Consider the following 21,778-nt stretch of genomic DNA (forward strand, 5'->3'; position numbering starts at 1 on the left):
CCTTTCCTTCAACAAATATACATCAGGTATACAACGAAGCTCCATGGAAACCCCAAATATGCAGTAGTCTCTACCGCTAAGGCATGTTAATACTCAAAAAGCTATTTCTCATGGACATGGAGATGTGGTTCAGGTGGTATCATGCTATATGTGAGTTAAAAAGGCAAATAAGAGCTCAAGGCACTGAGTTCAAGCCCTAGTATCAGAAAAACAAAAACAAAAACCTCAAAAATGCTTTTCCTCAACAGTGCCTTGTCACCTCTCCTGTCTTTCTAGCTAGCTCAGCAGCTAGAAAGAAGCCAGTCTGAAACTTCTCATCTTTTCTCCTGTTGTGCCAGCACAACAGGTGGTGGGTAGCCCTGCTCACACTCACAGAGAGCATCACTAAAGCCTCCAGAGGCTTTCCAAACATAAGTATCTCCAGCCTGGAAGCAGATAGCTACAGAGGAGGCAGACAAAGCATAGGAAATCCAAAGAGGAAAGGGCAAGTACTCTCCCATTCAAGCTATCAAATTAGCTGTTGAGTGTCAGGAAGACCAGTGAAAATGTAACATGGAGAATCCTAATTTTAATGTCTTTTCACAGTAGGTAAGCTCTTGCTTTTAAGACACATATTCTTTAGTCCACATGTGGAAGCTGAAATAGCATACCAGGGATACCAAGACCTAGTTCTAAAAGCTAGATTATAGCTTTGCTGCAGGAATGAGCAGAGGATGAGACAGCAGGAGGAGCTGAGCAGGGTCAGAGACAAGTCTAAACATGACTACATAGAAAATGGCTTCGAATGGTGATCCTCAGATCTCAGCCTCCTGAGTAGCTAGGATTACAGCATGAGCCAGCAGCACCCCGCTGCACTGAATAGTTTTGTGATAGGGTTTTGTGTTCTGCTCAAGCACCCTCTTTGACTGCAATCTGCCTATTTAGGCTTCCTAACACAACTAGAATGATAGGTTTGTCATGTCCAGCATTTCTACCTGGCTAGTCTCAAACCATAATGCTCTTGTTCTCAGATTCCCAAGTACCTAGGATTATAGGCATAAGTCACTGATGCCTGGACTCCATCCTCCTCCTCCTCCTCCTTCCTCCCCTTCCTCCTCCTCCCCTTCCTCCTCCTCCTCCTCCATCTTTCTTCCTCCTCCTCTTCCTCCTCCTCCTTTCTTTTTGTGTGCTAGTATTGGGGCTTGAACTCAGGGCCTGGGCACTGTATTGTTCCTGAGCTTCTTTTGCTCAAGGCTAATTCTCCACCACTTCTGGCTTTTTTTTTTTTTTTTAAGTTTAGTTTAGTTTAGTGGAGATGAGTCTCACAGACTTTCCTGCCTGGGCTAGCTTCAAACCATGATCCTAGACTCTGAGTAGTTAGGATTATAGGCATGAGACACCAGTGCCTGGCTCCATGCTCTTTTTTTTTTTTTGGGGGGGGGGTCAGCCGTAAGGCTTGAAGTCAGGGCCTGGGCACTGTCCCTGAGCTATTTTGCTCAAGGCTAGCACTCTACCACTTTGGACCACAGCACCACTTCTCATTCTTTGGCAGTTAACTGTAGATAAGAGTCTCATAGACTTTCCTGCATTGGCTGGTTTTGAACCACAATCCTCAGATCTCAGCCTCATGAGTAGCTAGGATTACAGGTATGAGCCACCAGCACCCAGTTCCCATGCTCCTACTTGATGGTGTGAGAGAAATGTCCAGACTCTTGGGTGACAAGCCCCAAGTGCCAAATATGAAACTATATGATAATGAAACTCATTGAAGGCTCATAAACATAGTCACAGGCAGCAAAATTACTATTCTTGGGCTTTAAGCCTTCAACTAAGCAGAGGAATATTTATCTAAAATAATTCAGAGAAGGGAAGAAACATAACTGATACCATGGACTGCCATCTGGTGGTCCCAAGAGCTAGAGCTCTGAAGATGGAAAAGTGGTGGTGGTAGTGGGAGGTGCCTTTTCAAAAAGATATTTGGTTTGAAATGAAAAGGAAAATAAGAAACCTAAGACTTGATAACAAAAAGAAATGCCAGGGCTGGGAAGGTGGCTCAGTGGCAGAGCGCTTGCCTTGCATGCATGAGCCCCTGGGTTCGATTCCTCAGCACCACATAAGCAAACAAAACAAAAAAAAAAAAAAAAAAAGAAATGCCAAAATGGCCTGAGAGTCACCCAACTGCAGTAGTTACCCTTCTCCTTCTGCCACAAATATACGTTCTCTACTGCCCTGTTATTGTCTTTTCCTCTCATTCCTACTACAAACCTCACCCCCAGGTGATGATACTAATGGCTCATGCCTACCTAGTCAAGAAGCTGAGATCTACAATCAAGGTTTGAAGCTAAGCCAGGGAGGAGAGTCTGTGAGATGATTATCTCTAATTAACCAGCAAAAAAGCAAAAGGAGAGTGCAAGGTAGTGAGTTCAAGCCTTGGTACCATAAAAAACCACCTCATCCCCCAGTCTACTTTTAAGAATAAGTATCATTGACTCAAAAACTAAAAGCACAAATATTCTTATTTGTGTTCCTCTTTTGACTGATTTGAGTGTTACAGCTAACAGGTGGGGAAATCTCCTTAAATATATGAGTATTATCATGACAAGGTGACTGGAACGGATCAGTGCCGTAAGTCAGGCAGGGCTAGAAGCTTCCGCTCCACCATCAGGTTCCTCTTTAGCCTTGACAGATCAAACCCCAAGCCGAAGCAAGCTACAGAGAGTAGTTCAGTCTCCAAGCCAAAGGTCTTCACAGTGAGGGACCAAAGCTGCCCTGGCTGAGCCTCTGCCGGCCCGTGTCCCAGATTAATCACCAGCAGGAGGGGCCTGGACACCAGCCTGCAATCTGAGCCTGACCAGCACCTGCAGAGGGGCTGCCACAGCACCTCCCTCACTCCTCTTGGGCAAGACCCTAGGGCATGAGGGTGTCCACCTGTTAGCAAGGTTACCTATGACAAGCGGGCAAGACACTCAGCCATCTTCAATCTGACAGATAAGTCATGGAGGGTTTGAGTAGCTTAGTGAAGGAAGAAATGTTTAGTGACTCAGACAATGAAGTGAAGGCTCCAAGAGAAAGAAAATTCTCAGACTCTCAATAAACTCAAAGGTCTCAATGTCCCTTTCATCATTACCCACAGAATAAATCTATCTAGAGACCAGCAACAGGGAATGATGGCTCAGAAGTTAGGAACCCATAAGTTGCCTTCTGTACGTGTGGTACACATTATCATCTACATATCAGCAAAATGCTGACAGGAAAAAAGGTGTCTTCAAGACATATCCTAATGTTGCCAAGTATTCTACATGAAAAGGAAGCTTGAAAACAAATTCACTCCTTGAGTGTCTAAATGAGCCTGTTTTAAACACCAAGATCTGGGGTTATAGTTTCCTCAAACAACTAATATCAGTAAATTATTTCCAGCACCAACGGAGCTAGTGATTAAGTGTGGAAAATATATCCATCTATCTATGGAAGAAGGCAACTTTAAGACCAAAGGCCCTATTATATTATAAATTATTTGCAGATAGTAATCACTTTTATTTTGTTACTTCCCTAAGAGGAAATAGAGTACAAATACTCATGAATCCTCTTCCCCCGCACCCCCAAAAAAAATCAAAAGGAGGAAGGTATGTATGGAGATCTTAGAATGGTGGGTCTTAGAACGGTGGGTCACCAGCCCTGACTTCTGCTGCCAGGAAAAAGCACTGTGACAGACAGCACCAGTCCCACCTGCTCATGGCCTGAGGGTAGGAAAGGTGGGAGGGGTCAGAATGGGATTGAAGTGTGTCCCCTGAAAGGCAGAGAAAAACACAGGTCAGAGAAGGGGAGAAGGAAGCCTGGGTGCACCTTCATCTGAGGAATGACACCTCCATCCTGACTGTCACAGCTTGTGCCTCCACAGCTCCATCCCCAGGAACTCCCTTTGAACCTCCGCTGCAACCCAGTTAGGACAGAGCACTGGCTACAATTACACACTTAGTTGGGGAAGGGGGTGGGTGCTGCGTGTGACAGGCCATGAAAGGTCCCTGCCTATAAAACAGCCTGGAAAACAAACCCTTAATTTAAATGTTAATGAAAGTGCTGAGGCAACTTCAGAGGCTTCCCGGCTGCCCAGAGAACAGCTACACCAGTACCCAGAATTTATGGCTCCTCTAGCCATCCTGCCCCCCCTATCTGCTTCATCACCCACTGAAGTTTAAAGGGCAAAAAATGAAAAGAAAAAAAAAACAAATTTTAACATTTACTCCATGCTTCCACCTTGGGATGTGACTGCCAAACTATCTATCAGCAGAACAGTGATCAAAGGTGGAAAAACACAGGCACGTTGCACATACAATCTAGAAAAGTCAGCAGGAGCCATGGAAAGAAATTCTCTTCTCTTCCTAAGGAGATGAGCGATGAGTGGAGAGTAGAGATACACAGTGCAAGTGAAGACTGGAGCCAGCAGCAAGGGAGAAGTCTGATTTCTCCATAACTCTCTTTTATGTATATATGTATGGATGTATACGTGGTGTCTACTAGGACTTGAACTCAGGGCCTCACATTCTCACATTCAGCTTTCTAGCTCATAGCTGGTGTTCTACCACTTCAGCCATGTCTCCAATCCAACATTTTGCTGGTTAGTTGGATATGGAGTCCCTCAGACTTTTTTGCCTGGACTGGCTTCAAACCTTTATCCTCTAGGTCCCAGCTTCCTGAGAAGCTAGGATTCAGGTATGCACCACTGGTACCTGACATCACTCTTATTTACTTTTTCATTAACACATCAGAATTGTACATATCCATAGGGTACAGTACAATAATTTGATGTATAGCATGTGTAGTGATCATACCTGAGTAACGAACATTTCTGCCTCCTCAATCATTTACCATTTCTTTTTTGTTGTTGTTGGTTGTGAGGCCTGAACTTTGGGCCTGGGCGCTGTCCTTCAGCTCTTCTGCTCAAAGCTAGCATTCTACCACTAGAGCCATAATGCCACTTCCAGATTTTTCTGCTTATGTGGTGCTAAGGAATCAAACCCAGGGCCTCATGCATGCAAGGCAAGCACTCTACCACTGAGCCACCTTCCCAGCCCTCATTTACCATTTCTATCTTCAAACTCTTCTAATTATTTTGAAATGTATCATAAATCATTGTAGTTCTCCTACTGTGTTGCAATATACAAGATTCATTTCCTCCTCTCTCTCCATGTCCCTCCAGCTCTTTTGAGCCCCCATCTGAGAACTTTCTATACTGTACTACTTTACTTGCCTTGATTCTTCATCATGCTGTCTGCTCCATATGGCTATGATGGTTTTCCTAGCGACAATAGGGAACAGTGTTTAAACAGTAGTTAAAGAAAGAATGTGAAGATGAGGGGGCAAAGAGAGAGCGAGAGAGAGAGATAGAGGAAGAAGAAAAAGAGAAAGATGGAGAAAGACAGACAGAGATGGAGAAAGAACTCCAGCACTGAAATTGAGGGATGAAAATGGATCCCTGCTAGTAGGACCAGAGTCTCAATGCATCAACTCTGTAACCACAATACCTTCCTCTCTATAGTAGCTTCTGTTTCTATTTGTAGTATTTAAGTTAGCTCTTGCAAGTGAGCCAACTCTGCTGGCCAGAAAAGGAGCTGCTCCCACAAATGGGTTTTGCGGAAGTTGGGGCTGGGAGGGTGCTGTTCTTGGGCCAGCAACAAAGCACATGAGCCTCTCTATGCCCATTTTGCCCTGAGTAATGGCTGCAATCCAGGTCTTGAGGAACTGAAACCCATCCCTGTGGTACTTGGTCCTTGCTACTGATGGACACAGCCACTTGAGAGGCTTGGATGTACACAGGCAATGAATGCTTGAGTGGAAGGCAATGCACTGAGATGTAGCAGAATTTGATTTCAAAGTAATGGTACTTCACATTGATGCTGTTCTAGTTTTAGTGCATTTTAGGCTGGACCAGTAGGCCCACCTAGCATTACTCAGTGCTTCTGTCTTTCACCAGCTGACATGGTACTCCTTTCCGCCATCCCAGATGCTCACTCCTCCACAATGCCTTTGGCTTTTTCAGACAGAGATACCAGGTGCAGGATGCTCCCTCCTGTGCTCTATATACTGTTGCAAAGGGGGATACCAAGCCACTCCTTTGCTAGCTCTTCGAGTTTCCTAATACCAAAGAGACCTCAGAAGAGGCATTCCCCCTGCCCCAACACCAAGAAATCCAAAGATAGCTAAGGTCCACATAAGCCACCAGGAAAACTAGCTATACGTTACCTATCAAAGACATTCTTCAGCTTATCAAAGCTAGGGATCCCCTTCACACCAAAATATTCATCAGTACCAAGGAGTTACATTGCTCTTCTGCAGTCTTCTTGAGGTAGAGACTCAGTGGGTGTCTCTCTTCTTCCTCCCACCCTCCCATCCAGTGACCCTGTGCTCAATGACTGCCTTCTGTTCTCATAGCTGTCCTATCACAAATGTATCATTGCCTTGGACCCTTCGTGAAGACACGAGAGGATGTAGGCATACTCATTACAGGATGTAGGACAGGCACTCCCAGTTTCTCTGACAATTTCTAAGCCCAACCAGAGAGAGAAAAACTTAAGAGACATGCTGTTTATTTTTCATTCTTCTTCCCCTAAAAATACTGAGTAAAGTTATGAAGTCCCGGGCCAGAAAATTGCAGCATCACTGGGAACTAACAGAACCCACACTCAGAGCTGGCTGCTTCTTTTTCCAACCTTTCAAACCTCTCTGACAGAGCACACTCCACATGCAATTACCTTTCAGTAAAGAAAGATGCATTTCAATAGACTGGTAGATGGTGTCTACCACACACAGCATACAGTAAAGCCTGAAACTGCTGGAACAAATATCCTGCTCTCCCATACCCCCTGACCTCTTGCCAAACAGTGTACAGTGGTGACTTTGCTTCCAGACTCACCCTCAACTCTGGGAGAAATGAAGCAAGAAGAAGCAACTCTTCCATCGACCTTCCCACCTCCCCAGAGGCCACAAGTCACTTTACAAATTTGAATCAGGACATTTCATAGAGACTTGGACCAATCCCCCCAAAATAAACAAGCCACCACAGTGAGCAAAGTTACACAAAATTACATTGTGTAATTAATAACACAGCTAAGTCAAGTTTCTACATTATACCACTCATATATTTCCCTGATGACAGAAGCGGGTGAAAGGGATTAAAGCCCAAGAGTCTGGGGAAGCCTTCCTGACCACACTCACCCACAGGACAACAGCACTGTTCGGAAAGGGGAAGGGTTCCACTAAGCATCTTCTTTTTCTTGTAGTGTGAGAAATATGGTCCCTCTCATACACTGCTTTCTCCCACTCTTCCAAGAAGAGAGAATATTCCCAGGTTTCCACAAAGTCTTTTGTGGTACCCTGCAAGATGCTGGTGAGTGAGGTACAGTAATAACCCAGAACATAACAACAGACTAGAGACAAGCACAGACTACACCCTTCATGCCCTAGCCCACATGTGGCCCTGTACTGATCTTCCCTGGGCCTAAATTTCTACCTTTGTCCAAAAAAGAATGACATTCTTCCTTTTCCCTAACCAGAGACAGCCTATTCTGAGGCATTTACTCTAGTCTGGCAATCATCAGAACCCATCAGATCATCAGTAATGTATCCATCTTATCCCCTTGACTCTGGGAGCTATGGGGAGCTACCACAGAGCAAGCAGAAAAACACATAGAAAAGCAAACTGAAAAAGAATAAGAAAGGAAGAATTGAGAAGTAGAAGGGAATGACATTAAATCTCCAACAGTTCTGAATTTTCTTGATCTTTAGTATTTACTAACTTTAGTTGACTGGAAATAACCTTGAAATGGTAATAAGACATAGTATATAGTTTTTTAAATCTGCTTTTCTATGCTACTCATGGGAAAGTACTCAAAATTCAATGTGCTCTCAGGAACTTGTATCTGAAACCAGCTAGTCTGAATCCTGCCCCACAACTGCACCAGACACAAGCTCTTCCACCCCAAGCATGTTCCATGCCTTCCCAGCCTGTCCTCTTCTCATTCAACAATGACAGATGGGCCCTCTCCTATGGAAGAGGGCTTCATTGACAAGTCATGAATGTTGAAAACAGGATTAATGAGGTCGGGATGAGAAGGTTAGTACACAGGCACATGCCACTTTCCTATGGAGCCAACTGTTTTCCTTCAATATTTTTTAGTACCTAAACACAGCTCTGAGCATTTATAATGATTGTTTATAAATCAAGAACTCAAGAACATAGAAGGCAGGAAAAGGGGCATGTGGACACAGGACAGAATTTCTGCTTTCTCCTGATCAAGAGCACCTCATAGTAAGCCTGGGGTTTGTGCTTCCAAGTTTTATGCTATAAATGCCTTAGTACACACATAAGAAAAGAAGGCAGAGCAGGCACCAGTGGCTCACGCCTGTAATCTTAGTTACTCAGGAGACTGAGATCTGAGGATCATGGTTTGAAGCCAACCTGGGCAGAAAAGTCTCTCTGAGACTCTTATCTTCAATTAACCACTCAAAAACAGGAAGTGGAGCTATGGCTCAAAGTGGTACAGTGCTAGCCTTCAGCAAAAGAGCTCAGGGATGGTGCCCAGGCCCTGAGTTCACAACTAACAACAAAAAGGGGGGGGGGAGGCAGAAATAATCCATCATAAAAAAAATAAACAAGATGCAGAGTTAAATGAATTATTTTCAACAGAACAAAGAGATTGAGAAGAAAGAGCTATGCTAGGTCTCCTAGCTGTTCAGGACTATACAAAGGAGCAACAAGGGGCTTAGAAATTGTCAGAGAAACTGGAAGTGCCTGTCCTACATCCTGTAATGAGTATGCCTACATCCTCTCATATTCTTCATGAAGGGTCCAAGGCAATGATACATTTGTGATAGGACAGCTATGAGAACAAAAGGCAGTCATTGAGCACAGGGTCATTGGGTGGGAGGGTGGGGGGAAGAAGAGAGACACCCACTGAGTCTCTACCTCAAGAAGACTGCAGAAGAGCAATGTAACTCCTTGGTACTGACTGAAGCTCAGGGCAGCCCATGAAATGGAATTGAGAACAACTGAAGCAACAAAACAAATGCCAGACCTGAGAAGATTCTGGTTGACATAGATACCTTTTAGCCTTCGTGTGCATGCATGCGTGCGTGCGTGCGTGCGTGTGTGTATGTGTGTGTGTGTGTGTGTGTTGATCCTGGGGCTTAAATACTTCCATCTTTTTTGTTTTTTTTGGTGTTTGATTGGAGATGAGAGTCTCATAGACTTTCCTGTCCTGGCTGGCTATGAACTATGATCCTCAGATCTCAGCCTCCTGAGTAACTAGAATTACAGGCATGAATCACAGGTCCCCTTTTAGCTTTTCAGAGTTTTCATGGGCATCTTTTAAAGTCATCTCCATGGTAATCTAGTAACGTCTATAAAGAAAAGAATATTCACATGATGAGGAAGCTAAGGTTAGGAGAGGGAATGACTCATCTTCAGTAACAGTGCTAGTAGTGGACAAAGCAAAAATCATCTCCCACACTGCTTTGAACATACTGTAAGGTTATATAGAAGGGTTGTGTAGAAGGGTTGGGAAGCTTCAAAGTCATGGACACAATGAAAAGATATGGATCTAATAATAAAGAAGAAGATCCTAGCCCAGAATATTCCTTAGATAAGAGACAAAGGGACAAATAATACAAGTTCATGCCTTGATCATCTAGTATAAAGTAAGAATCCCAAATAGAAGCTATTTTAAAAGACTAAGACATCATCTGTGGAGTTGGGGGAAAAGCCATATCAAATAAATGGATCAGAAGCTGAATAGCCAGGTAACTATGAGTGAAAGAATCATCTAGGCCATGTGAAGAAAACTGAAGGTCCAGGTGTTCACCAAAGATAAGACACATAAGAAAGACTTAGAGGGTCTGTACAGAGAGAGCTGCTGGCTAGTAACTGTGGCAGTCATACAGCAGCAGCAAGTAGTAACAAGCAAATAGAAAGCTAAGCCACCAGTGGCAGTGGATCACACCTGTAATCCTCACTACTCAGGAGGCTGAAATCGGATGGTTGCTGTTTAAAGCAAGCCCAGGCAGGAAAGTCCATGAGACTCTTATCTCCAATTGACCATCCAATAAAGCCAGAAATGGAGCCATAGATCAAGTGGTAGAATGCTAGCCTTGAGCAAAAAAACTCAGGAACAGCACTTAGGCTTTGCGTTAAAGTCCCAGGACCAACACAAAAGAAAAAAAAAAAAAAGCTAACTAATTTTCTACAGCCAGTTCAAGTTGTCACCAAAAAATAAGATCTCATATCCTGCCCATGCAATTGTAACCCCTCTGTACAGTATGTTCACAAATAAAACAAAATTAAATTAAAAAAAATAAGATCTCAAATGGTTCTTAATAAATTCTATCCTCTACCCCTCTTACTGATACCATTTGCAAAAGATGCTGTGCTCTCTTCTGTTAAAAGAGCCTAATACAATCCAGAGGAGGTGGCTAAAGTAGAGGACTCTGAAGCTAGAGGTACAGGTAAACCAGTCTTCACTTTTTGAACTCTATCTGTATGTAAGAAGTATGTGGATCATCTTCAATCTATAGTTCCCTTTATCACCAATCCCACTCCCAGTCTTCTGAAGAGCAGCGTAAGTCCACATGCAACCACTAAGACAAAGTCATCAGCACACCTGTCACCTCCCACACCCTTCGGACCTCCCTTCAGTCCTTACACATAGCTAGCCCAATGACACCCAAGCCTGGCTAATGAGCTCGAGGAGAAGACAAAGCTCAAAGGCTCCAGTTTCTACCCTCCGCTCCCACACACTTAGCCTCTCTACTCCCTGTTGGTCTTTCCTTTCCTCTTTCCTAGGATTGCTAGAATGATTTGTTCTGAACAGCGACAGGTTTATAGGTTAGCCGACACCTCTGCTCTGTGGAATTTTAATTAACTTCTCCCATCGTCAATATGCTAAGGAACGGGATCTCCATTCTCTGGGGTCAGCAATGTGTTTCAGGTCCTGCTATATCAGCCGTCAAATTGAAGAATTAATGACGTGGCTAATCGGCTCTAATTCTTAGGAAGAAAAAAATTTGAAAGGGAATAGTGGAAGAGAGTAGAAGGAGGGGTACAGGCTCCACACAGTAAGGGGAAGGAAAAGGGGACTAAGCAAAGAGGGCACCAACTCACTCATAAAACAAGTGATTGATTTAACCCAGTGTTGGAAGGTGGCAACCCTACAGCTCTCTCCATTCCATTCAGATGGGAAGTGAAGTGGGGGTACCGAAAGTGAGAGAAGCCTCTACTAACTTTCTTTTCTTTTCTTTTCTTCCTTTCTTCCTTCCTTTCTTCCGGCCAGTTATACGGCTTGAAATCAGGACCTGAGAGCTATTCCTAAGTTTTTTCTCTGAAGGTTAAAGCTCTACCACTTTGAGCCACAGCATCACTTCTAGTTTTCTGGTGGATAACTGGAAGTAAGAGCCTCACAGACTTTCCTGCCCAGGCTGGCTTCAAACTGATCCTCAGATCTCAGCCTCCTGAGTAGCCAGGATTATAGGCATGAGACACTGGCATGTAACTTTTTACTAACTCATATGATGGTACAGGTATAGGAGAAAGTATCCATGAAAGCCTGCTGGGGAGGAAAGAGGCCTTGCATTGGCTCAAGAGTATACTTGTTCTTACCTCTCTAGTTAAAGCTAAAGAAACAGTAGTCAGACTAAAGGGCAGGGTAAAGCCATCATCAAAAATGTTGTACTTGGAAGTGGTACTGTGGCTCAAGTGGTTGGACGCTAGCTAGCGTTGAGCTAAAGAGCTAAGGGACAGTGCCCGGGCCCAGAGTTCAAGCCCCATGACCAAAAAAAAAAATGTTGTACTTGTAGCCAGGCATAGTAGCAAATGCCCAGCGTTTATAGGCAGGAGAAATGTGAGTTCCAGGCCAGTCTAGACTACACAGTGGGATCTTGTCTTAAAAATAAATAATTTTTTAAAAAGTTTGGCTTCCATTATAATTGTCAGTGTTTCTGTTCCTCTACAGGTCTGTGGATAAGTATCCAATTGGATATAGGCTCTAAGCCTCTTGATGCCTGGTACCTATAGGAGACATTCAAGAGGAGATTTTCCAGAGGAACAAAGCCAGAGATGGGAGTCAGGGCAGCAAGCTAGTCATTTGATCATTTCTTAGGGACACTGACAGTCCTCTGCTTTGGAACAACCCCAGAGGGTATCTGCTCTGAAAGGATGCTGTGGCAACAGTTGAGTTCTCAGTTACATTCCAATATGGTTTTTTTTCCTTAACAGTTCTGAGGTTAGGTGCTTAGGAAAATAGCTCTAGAAGCTGATCTTACCCCATGGGTATAGAGATCTAAATACTTCAAGTTTCTGGAGAATTTTAAATACACAAGAACATGGCTCAAGCAACCTAAATATACAGGTTGATGATTTTCTAGCTCATCCGACTTAATAAAATAAAATCAATATTATGTAGGAAAAAAATCACAACCAAAAGTACCTCCCTTACCTTAGTAATGGGCTGATAGCAATAGACCAAACGCGATCTTCTGTCTGAATGGTATGTAAGCACTGTCCCAGCCGGCCCGAGGCCAATGGCCATACCTGGAATCAGGAAAGGAGACATTCTTGTTGGCATTGCCTAAGATTAGGAAGAAGGAAAGGTTCTTAGGTAGGGTGACCATGACTAGGGAGGAAATGGAGAATCCTTTCTTCCCCACACACAGAACACTGAGGGTATCAGCAAAAGGGCCTCTCCAGCTTCTAGCTTGCCTAACGGGAAAGAGACTCCCGTTTCTAGTCCTAAGCACCCTCTTCTACTCCCATGTGAGAGCCCTCACTTACTAGCCAATTTCACACCAGGAAATCGAAAGTTCCACATTCCTTGGCTGAGATTTGACTAAGAAGAGGGAAAAATGGGGCTTGCTTCTCTAAGCAAGCTCTCTTCCGCATGTTTGTGAATCTTCCTTTCTGCTATCATTCACCAAGAGTTTACTATAGGCAAGTAGAGAGAGATAGAAAGATTAAAGTACAGTACAGAGTACGGAGAGAATCAGAAGAGTAAAAAGAAAGCTGCAAAGGGGAGGAGAGAAGGAAGGAGAGACTTCAAAAAAACAAGGTGGTATTGTTATTGTTTGTTTGTTCAGAATGCCCAGGACCCAATACTACTCATGTCAGCAGGGAATTTAGCACCTAGTGTCACCAAAAGTAGCAGAAAAGCTTAACTCTTTTAAGCTTCCATATCTCCACAGGTTAAAAATATTGCTCAGAGCATATTATCTGGTCCCTATCAGTCAGGAATGTACATTAGCAGCCACTCTAGGCTTAACTCTAATCAACACTCCCAGAGCCCTCTCGGCAGTCAGTGCATTTAGAAATCTCCCATTAAGCACAAGGCTCCCCTCACCTCACCCTACCGCAGATGACACACAGGGACATAAGCTTCTAACCAAACAGAAAGGAAACCTCCAATGCTCAGGGCTGTCCCCAACAGCAGCTGTGGAGGGATCCCGAGGCAGCCAGATGGATCAATGACCTCTCAAGGTCCTACAGTGCTATAAGAGGAACATACGAAACACAAGCAGGCCCTTAGATGGAAGAACTTTAAGGAAACATTCCTTCAATGTAAGGGGTAAGTGATGGAGTGGGGGTGGTCCTGCCTTCTTAGGGTCACATGGTATCTCTATCCTATAAAAGGAGAAAGTGTTGCTTGGAGTTTTATATTTGATGGGGTGGGGGATGGGGTGATTAACAGAGTAACTTTTTCTTTCTGAGAAAGGAAAATAATTTAAAAAGGAGTTCCTAAATGAGGAAGGACTGAAATCAAAGGTACATACCACCATTTTCTTTGGAATGCCAAGATTCAGACCTATTCTTTGAGATTAATAGCTCTTTTGTCAGTATTTCTGATTTCCTTTTTTAGACTACTCCAGCATGGAAGAGAGCTAGTTTTGTCTCTTTTCTGTCAGGCTTTGGCTTTTAGGAGATGTAATGCTAGGGAATCTGGTTTACAAAATCCTATAGGACAGCCTAGGCCTGAATTCACTAGTGGCCTATACACAAAGAGGCCTGCTGGATCCCTAGATTCTACAAACCCTGGAACAAGGTTTCTTGTCTCCAAGAGTGGCTCCAAAAGCATGTTGTCAATTACAAGTTTTTCTCTCCCAAATCCTCTTCCACCCAAGTTGTATAGTTCATTTTCAACATAGTGTCTAATAAGTATTACTGCCGAATTAGTTCACCCTTTGTCCTACCATTTCTGTGCTTCCCTTGCCATCCCTAAAACAGATAAAGCTACATACAAGACAAAACATACAGAAATTTTTTTAAAAAGCAACAAAAGGGGAAACGCAAAAATAAAACAAATCACAAAAAGTGAAGTAAAAGACCTCTAGATTTTCTAATTTCTAAAAAATCCTAAGTGGCAAAATATATCCTGAAGCCTGTGGTTGCAAAAAAAAAAAGCATGACTGAGCTTTAGAATCTGACCAATCTAGATTTGAATTCTAGTTGTTACTTATTATCTTTGCTTAGGGATATTTTATAACTGACTAGCTAAGATTACATGTCTGAGCCACCTGTGCTAGCTGTACTTATTGTTTTTTTGGATCCTATCTTAAACCTAAAACAAAACCTTAGTCACTAAATAGGGTGAATAAATATTTGTGTGTGAAATAAGTCCCACATCCCACATGAAGTCATTCTTCAACTATAAGCAGTACATATCCTTTATATAATCACAAAGCTTAGTTTACTGCTCCACAGAAACAGGATAGAAGAATGAGATGTTACTTAAAAAAAAAAAAAAAAAAAGAGTGAACTGGGCAAAATCATAAGCCACAACAGGAAAATGCCTACAGATGGGTCAAAAATGGCATAAAAGGTTCCTATATAAATTTGTTCTTGAGAAGTATGGCAGGTAAAGGCCAGTGTCTTTGTAAGGAATGCTATATTAACAGTGACCAAACAGAAACATGAGTACATGACAGAGGAAGAAAAAGAAGAAACAAGTTGACATGAAAGTTGCTTCCATGTTGGTTAAAACATTTGCTGGGTTCTTCCCTCAGGTTTCCCATGATAGTGTACATTCTCTCTGGCTAAGTATATAAGGCAAAAAAAAAAAAAGGGACGGGGGAGAAACACAGAAGGAAATGTATTTAACCCTTTTATATAAATTTAAGTGTCTTTTATATAAATTAGCACAATCAAGAATAATTGCTACAGGTAAATTAAGAGTCAGGAAAGATAGTGAAAGACTGCAACTTCCCTTTCCTGGTCTTTCTCCCTGTTTGGCTTAGAGGCCTATATGCTGATCCCAACAAGCATATTGCCCCAGTTAGCACTATGGAACCTCTAGATGCTGAGAAATATACAAGCAAGACACTACATGGCTTCCTACACTACCAACTGAACTGTCAGCAAAGTTCCCACAGCAGCCTCAAAGGACCAGGCCCTGTGGTTTGAAGAAAGAATTTCTTCTCTGCTTTAGGAATGGGAGCCTACTTGGCCCAGACATAGATGAGCTGAGTCCACAAAGCAAGGGTCATACTGTTTATCAGGCTCATTCTTTTGTGCCTTGGTGGATGTCTATATATCAGGCAATTTGGCAGTGACTCAACAAATAACATTCTTTTCTCCTTGTCTTCTTTGCTTACTGACCACATATTTTTCAGAGGAGCAGTAAAAACAAAAAACATTTTAATTATCAGGTTGGTAGCTTATAAATGAGGAGGAGGAGGAAGAGCAGGAGGAGGAGGACTACAAAGACAAAGATGAGGAAGAGGAGGTGGAGAAGGAGGAAAAGAAGAGAGGGAGGGCGGAAGGAAGAAAGGAAGGAAGGAAGGAGGGAGGGAAAAAATAAAATCCTTCCTAAACAGAGTAATCAAAAGGAGAGAGACTTTAAAGTAAAATATTGGGGTCAGATCTCAACCCACAAACTTAAGGAAACTCAGCTCAGGGAGGAAAAGCTGGCCAGGCCCTCTGTTTTTGAGTTCATGCCACATTTCAAGTGAATGGCAAACTTCCCAGCCACCATCTATCCCTTTCCAGTCCAGCTGGCAGGGACACAGCCTAGCATGGTAAACTACATACCAGAGGCACATAAGTGAATCCTTTATTGTATCATTTCTTTCCTGCCCCCACCAAATTCTCTCAGCCAACCTGGGACTCAAGACTTTACCCACTCAAGAACCTATAGACAGGAGGGAATTACAGTAAGGAAGAGGGAGACCACCCTACCTTGGCCGTCCTGTCCCTGGAGCCACTCACAATGATGCCCCCTTTGCAGTCCACACAGTTCACCTCCTGTTCGTGAGCCGAGTACTTGACAGTGAAGGTACTATGAGTCTTATGAATGCCAATCTTCCCATCTCTAGGGGAGAAAAGGGAGCCCACCCCCAAGAGGCAATTATTCTCAGAGAACAAGTCTATTAAAGCAGCCCAATTTTCCAGTGACACCCAAATTTAAGCATTAGGCAGTTAGTACCAAAAGGTGCTGAGTTTCTAGCAACATTGACTTCTTCAGTACACTTGGGGCTGGATAGAGCTGAGAAAGGAGACAAATTCTTCCTACAGAGTATCAACTTTGCTTAATGTGAATAGGTTCTTTCTATTTTTCCTTCCCCAGCTAACCCTGTTAGCTCTCTGCTTTGAATGGAAAAGAAAATACCATCCCCTTTTCTAGTCTCCTCATCATTTTGGAGTTGAGACCAGAAAGTCAGAGGCAGACACAGGTCCCTGAAGAACACTAAGGAAGAGATGAAAGGAAAATCCTGCAGTACTTACCCTCCTGCACTGATAATATGTGAGTTGGCCAGCACAAAATGACAAACATCCTCATCATGCCCAGCAAAGACTCCCAGGGGCCGACGGTTCAAGCTGGCACCATCTGGGCGGAACTGGTAGGCTAGGATGAAATTAGCCTGGGATATGTACAGAGAATCATCTTCTAGTTGTATCCAGGGCATCTGACTACAGAAATGGAAAAAGAAATGTAAGGTTCTTCAAGTTGCAGCACAAATGGCTGGGATGTGAGTTTGCTCACCAGTACTGAAAAACAAAGATGCAACATGAAAACCTGATGCTTTGAAAAGACCAGCCAACCCTCAACTTAGCAAGGACGTTCTGCAAAGTTTACAGGCTACACCTAAATCTTAAGTCTTCAAAATTGCCTATCCTGCCAGGCGCCAGTAGCTCACACCTGTAATCCTAGCTACTCAGGAGACTGAGATCTAAGGATGGTGGTTCAAAGTCAGCCAGGGCAGGACCGTGCATGAGATTCTTACACCCAATTAACCACCAGAAAACCAGAAGTGGCGCTGTGGCTCAAGTGTTAGAATGCTCACCTTAAGCTGAATTGCTCAGGGACAGCACTCAGGCCCAGAATTCAAGCCCTACAGCTGGGGGGGAGGGGGGGGAGGGAGAATTCCTATCCTTTGGCTACCCTGGGACAACCAAAGTGATGAAGTGTTGTAGTGGCCTAATCTTTGGATGTTTCTTTTCTTTTAAAAAAATTTTTTTTGCTTTGTTTGAGAATCAAACCCAGAGCTACATCCTAGTTCCTAATATTTAGACTTCTAAAGTCAAAACTACAGAACCAACTAAATCAACCTTTCTCTTTTTCTCTCTCCTTCTTATTCCCTCTCTCTTTCCCTCTGTCTTCCTTCTCATTCCCTATCTCTCCCCGTGGGTTCTTTTCCTACCTTCTCTTTCTCCTTCTTTCCTTTTTTTTTTCTCTCTCTCTGACAAGATCTCACTAAATAGCCCAGGCATTTCTCAAACTCTGGTCTTGTACCTCTCCTTAATCCTGGGATTATAGGCATGCACCACCATACTCAGCTAAATATCCCTTTTCACTGGAAAATACTGAATATTTCAATTACTGGCTCCCTAGACTTTTCAGGGGTAGACAGACCTTACAAAATTTAATGATTGAGAAGTGGGAAGAGCAAAAGGAAATCTTCCAGTTAAACGAAGTAACTTTCTTTGATTCTGCCTCCTCCGGCGTATCTGGTAAATCTCAAGTTGCTAAGACTCCAATATATACCCTTTTCCCAAAAGATCAGTTAAAGGGTGATGAAGGAAAGAGAAGACTGAGCAGGGGGATGCCCCATTCCCCTGTTACGACATGAAAGAGGCCATTTATAAATGAAAGGAATAAAGCCATTTAGGAAATGATACTAATGTGTAGATTAGATACCTACATTCTTCAGAGATATCTACAGCTCTGAACTGGAAGATACATTTGGCAATGGAAAAGCAGCTCCATAGCAGTCTGCTATAGTTCAGGGCCTACAGAGAAGTCAGCTCTCAAAGTAGCTCTAAGAGAAATCCACAAATAGTTAAAAGATTCCCTCTCTAGGCTATAGGAGAAAGAAAAGTTCAAAGCCATTGGCCAGTCAGTCCCATGGCACAAAGTAAACCTTAAAAAGTAAGAAAATGCCACTCAGCTTTCAGGTAGGGACTAAGTCCCTTTCCCAAGTCAGACATCCCACCTACCCTACCCTATCTAGGGGTCCTGGAGCCACCAGGTCTCAAGCTGACTCATCCCTACATACAGACACCATCTCCTATTGCCAAGCAAATTGGGCTTTTTCTTCCCCAAGCGTCATGGGAATGTGGAAAAGTTCTGCAAATTGACTTGACGGACCATTAAATGCTGCTTGGACTTTGTAGTAACTGAGTCTGCTCAAGAGATTTTTTACAAGTGTGTGCATATATTACATGTACTGTGTAGAGTGTATATAGATGTTTGCATTCTCAGTCATTATGCACAGTCCTCTCCAACATCCTTTGTGTGAGTGTATGGCACACTCAAGTAGGCAGCAAATAGAGGAGTTGGAATACATGTATTTCAAGACATCTGGTAAACAGCCATTTGTCTAGGACAAGAAACCAGGTTCATGCTAGGTGAACAGTGGAGAATCCTGGGGCAACCTGGTAACTATGTGTTTATTTGCCAAACTGCTGGAACCTAGTGCCCAAAAAGACAACATCAGAAACAAACTTTGATAGAAAAATAACTCTACTGTTAAAAAGCACAAGTGGCTGGGTGTGGTGGTATGCACCTGTAATTTCAACACTTGAGAGGCTACAGAAAGAGGATCACGAAAAACATGGCAAGCCCTTGTTTCAAAAAAAAAATGCACAAAAAAAACCAAGCAGTAGAAGATAAAGTTCTTCATTTAAAACAAAATCAAGGCTGGGCACCAGTGGCTCACATCTGTAATCCTAGCTACTCAGGAGGCTGAGATCTAAGGATCACTGTTCAAAGCCAGCCTGGGCAGGAAACTCTGTGAGACTCTGATCTCCATTAACCACCAGAAAACTGGAAGTGGCACTGTGGCTCAAATGGTAGAGTGCTCAAATTCATTTATTTATTTTTAATTAGCTTATGTAAGTTATACAAGGGGGATTTAATTGTTATAGCTCTATACATGTGTATACTACACTCCATGGAAGTGGCCTTGTAGCTCAAGTGGTAGAGCATTCGCCTTGAGCTGAAGAGCTGAGGGATAGTGCCCAAGCCCAGAGTTCAAGCCCCACAACCAACAAAAAAAAAGAAAAGAAAAGAAACTAGATAACACTCCTAACTAAAATAATTTAGCACTGATGAAGAAAAAAAATTGCAGCATTAGCAGTGCCACAGCCATCACCTAAATTTTGTGGCATTTCTTTTTCTTTTTGTTCCTGTCCTGGGATTTGAACTCAGGGCCTGGGTACCCCTGAGCTTTTGGGATCAAAATAAGAGCTGTGGTTCTACATTCAACTTTTTGGTAGTTAACTGGAGGTCAAGGGTCTCATGGGACTTTTCTGCCAGGGCTGATTTTGAACTGTGATTCTCAGATTTCAGCCTCCTGAGTAGCTAGGATTATAGGCATGAGCCACCAGTGCCTGGCTTCCTTTTGAAGAAGATGGGGCTGGAGGTAATAGCTTAATGGTAGATTACTTGCCTAGAATGTGCAAGGGGTCTGAGTTTGATCCTCAGCACCACAAAAAATAAAAAGTAGAAAACAAGTCTAAAGAAACCAAAAGGAAGAAATAATTTCCTAGAATGGAACATTTAAAGAAAAACAACAGGGGCTGTGAAGGTGGCTCAGTGGTAGAGCGCTAGCCTTGCATGCATGAGGCCCTGGGTTCAATTCCTTAGCACCACATAAGCAAAAAGAAAAAAAGCTGGAAGTGGCGCTGTGGCTCAAGTGGTAGACCGCTAGCCTTGAACTGAAGAGCTGAGGGACAGCACCCAGGCCCAGAATTCAGGCCCCACAACTGGACCCCCCCCCCAAAAAAAAGAAAAGAAAAGAAAAAAAAGAAAAACAACCATAAAACAAATAGACTGGAATAATGGCTTAGACTATGTCCTTTGAAGAAATAAATTAAGAGAGGTTTTCTATTAGTAGAATTACAGGTAAGCTTTTATTTTCTTCTTTGTAGTGTTCTAATTTTGTTTCAAATCCTTTTTCATTATCTTTATTGTTGCTGTTGTTGTTTTGTCAGTCCTGGGGCTTGAACTCTGGGTCTGAGTGCTGTCCCTCAGCTCTTCAGCTCAAAGCTAGTGCTCTACCACTTGAGCTACAGCGCGCAACTTCCGGTTTTCTGGTGGTTTATTGGAGATAAGAGTTTCACAGACTTTCCTGCCCAGGCTGGCTTTGAACCCCGATCCTCAGGTTTCAGCCTCCTGAGTAGTTGGGATTACAAGCGTGAGCCACCCACACCCAGCTTACAATATCATTTTTTGTAATCATAAAAATATAGAATTTGTGTTGGGGATATAGTTCAAGTGGTAGAGAATCTGCCTAGCAAGCACAAGACCCTAAGTGTGTTCAAACCCTAATAACACCAAAACAAATAAAATAAAAACATGAAAGTCATTAAAACAAAGTATATTTCTCATAATCCTTTTTTAAAATAAAAAAACAAGTTGTCCCTCTGCTGGGCCCTTTGTCGTGTTTGGAAGATCACCAATATCATCCAAGCCAAGATGGCTTCCATTATCCTAGGATCCAATTTCTCATTTTTCCATTATGTATCTCTGTCCCAGGAATCTTTGAAAGAATCAAGAAGCTACTTGAGGTTGGAGGTATGGCTCAACTGGTAGAGCATCAGTCAATGAGAAAAATCATCAAATCAAAAAATAAGCTACTTGCCTGCATCTCCACTTCAGCAGAATCCCTTCTTGACAGCGCCCTAGCTTCCAGTTCTGAGACACTTTCACCCGTTCCTTCACTGGGATACTGGTCATTCTATATCCAAACAAAGGGAGAATTCAGTCACAGGAACTCATTGTCATCGTGAAAAAGTTCTGGGCTTCCTGAGTCAGTACTCAGAAACATCCAGAATGTAACCAAGTATAAATTTAAAAGATTAAGAGACTAGTAAAGAGTAAGTTTCCTCTCTCCATACTTGGACAACCAAGAAAGCCAATGAGAAACGCATGTTCTTTATACTACTACAAGTGTCTATAGTGATGCCAAAGCAATCTAGTGGAGAACAAAGAGTGCCGAAGCGCCTGGGTATCTACATGGAATAAAATAAGCCCTGGTCCATACCTCACACCAACTAATTCAAAATAGATCATAACCTAAGCATAAAATCTAACACTACAGTACTACTAGAAGAAATACCTAAAATTATCTCTCTACATTAGATGTATAAGAAAAATTTTCTTGGGCTGGGAAGGTGGCTCAGTGGTAGAGCGCTTGCCTTGCATGCTCGAGGCCCTGGGTTCGATTTCTCAGCACCACATAAGCAAAAAGAAAAAAGCCGGAAGTGGCGCTATGGCTCAGGTGGTAGAGTGCTAGCCTTGAGCTGAAGAGCTGAGGGACAGCG

General features: G+C 42.9%; 1 protein-coding gene across 1 annotated transcript in view; it reads right to left on the bottom strand.

Annotated features, from left to right (window-relative positions):
* Positions 1 to 21,778, bottom strand: part of Fbxw4 (F-box and WD repeat domain containing 4) — an 84,957-nt gene that overhangs the window by 46,225 nt on the left and 16,954 nt on the right. Inside the window, exons 2-5 of the mRNA XM_013017639.1 lie at positions 21,097 to 21,192; positions 16,736 to 16,921; positions 16,190 to 16,322; positions 12,462 to 12,556 (exon numbers count right to left, since the gene is read on the bottom strand). Coding sequence (XP_012873093.1) covers positions 12,462 to 12,556; positions 16,190 to 16,322; positions 16,736 to 16,921; positions 21,097 to 21,192 — 510 coding nt within the window. The remainder of the gene's footprint in view (positions 1 to 12,461; positions 12,557 to 16,189; positions 16,323 to 16,735; positions 16,922 to 21,096; positions 21,193 to 21,778) is intronic.

The sequence above is a fragment of the Dipodomys ordii genome, unplaced genomic scaffold (genome assembly GCF_000151885.1).
Source record: "Dipodomys ordii isolate 6190 unplaced genomic scaffold, Dord_2.0 Scaffold36, whole genome shotgun sequence".
Classification (NCBI taxonomy): domain Eukaryota; kingdom Metazoa; phylum Chordata; class Mammalia; order Rodentia; family Heteromyidae; genus Dipodomys; species Dipodomys ordii.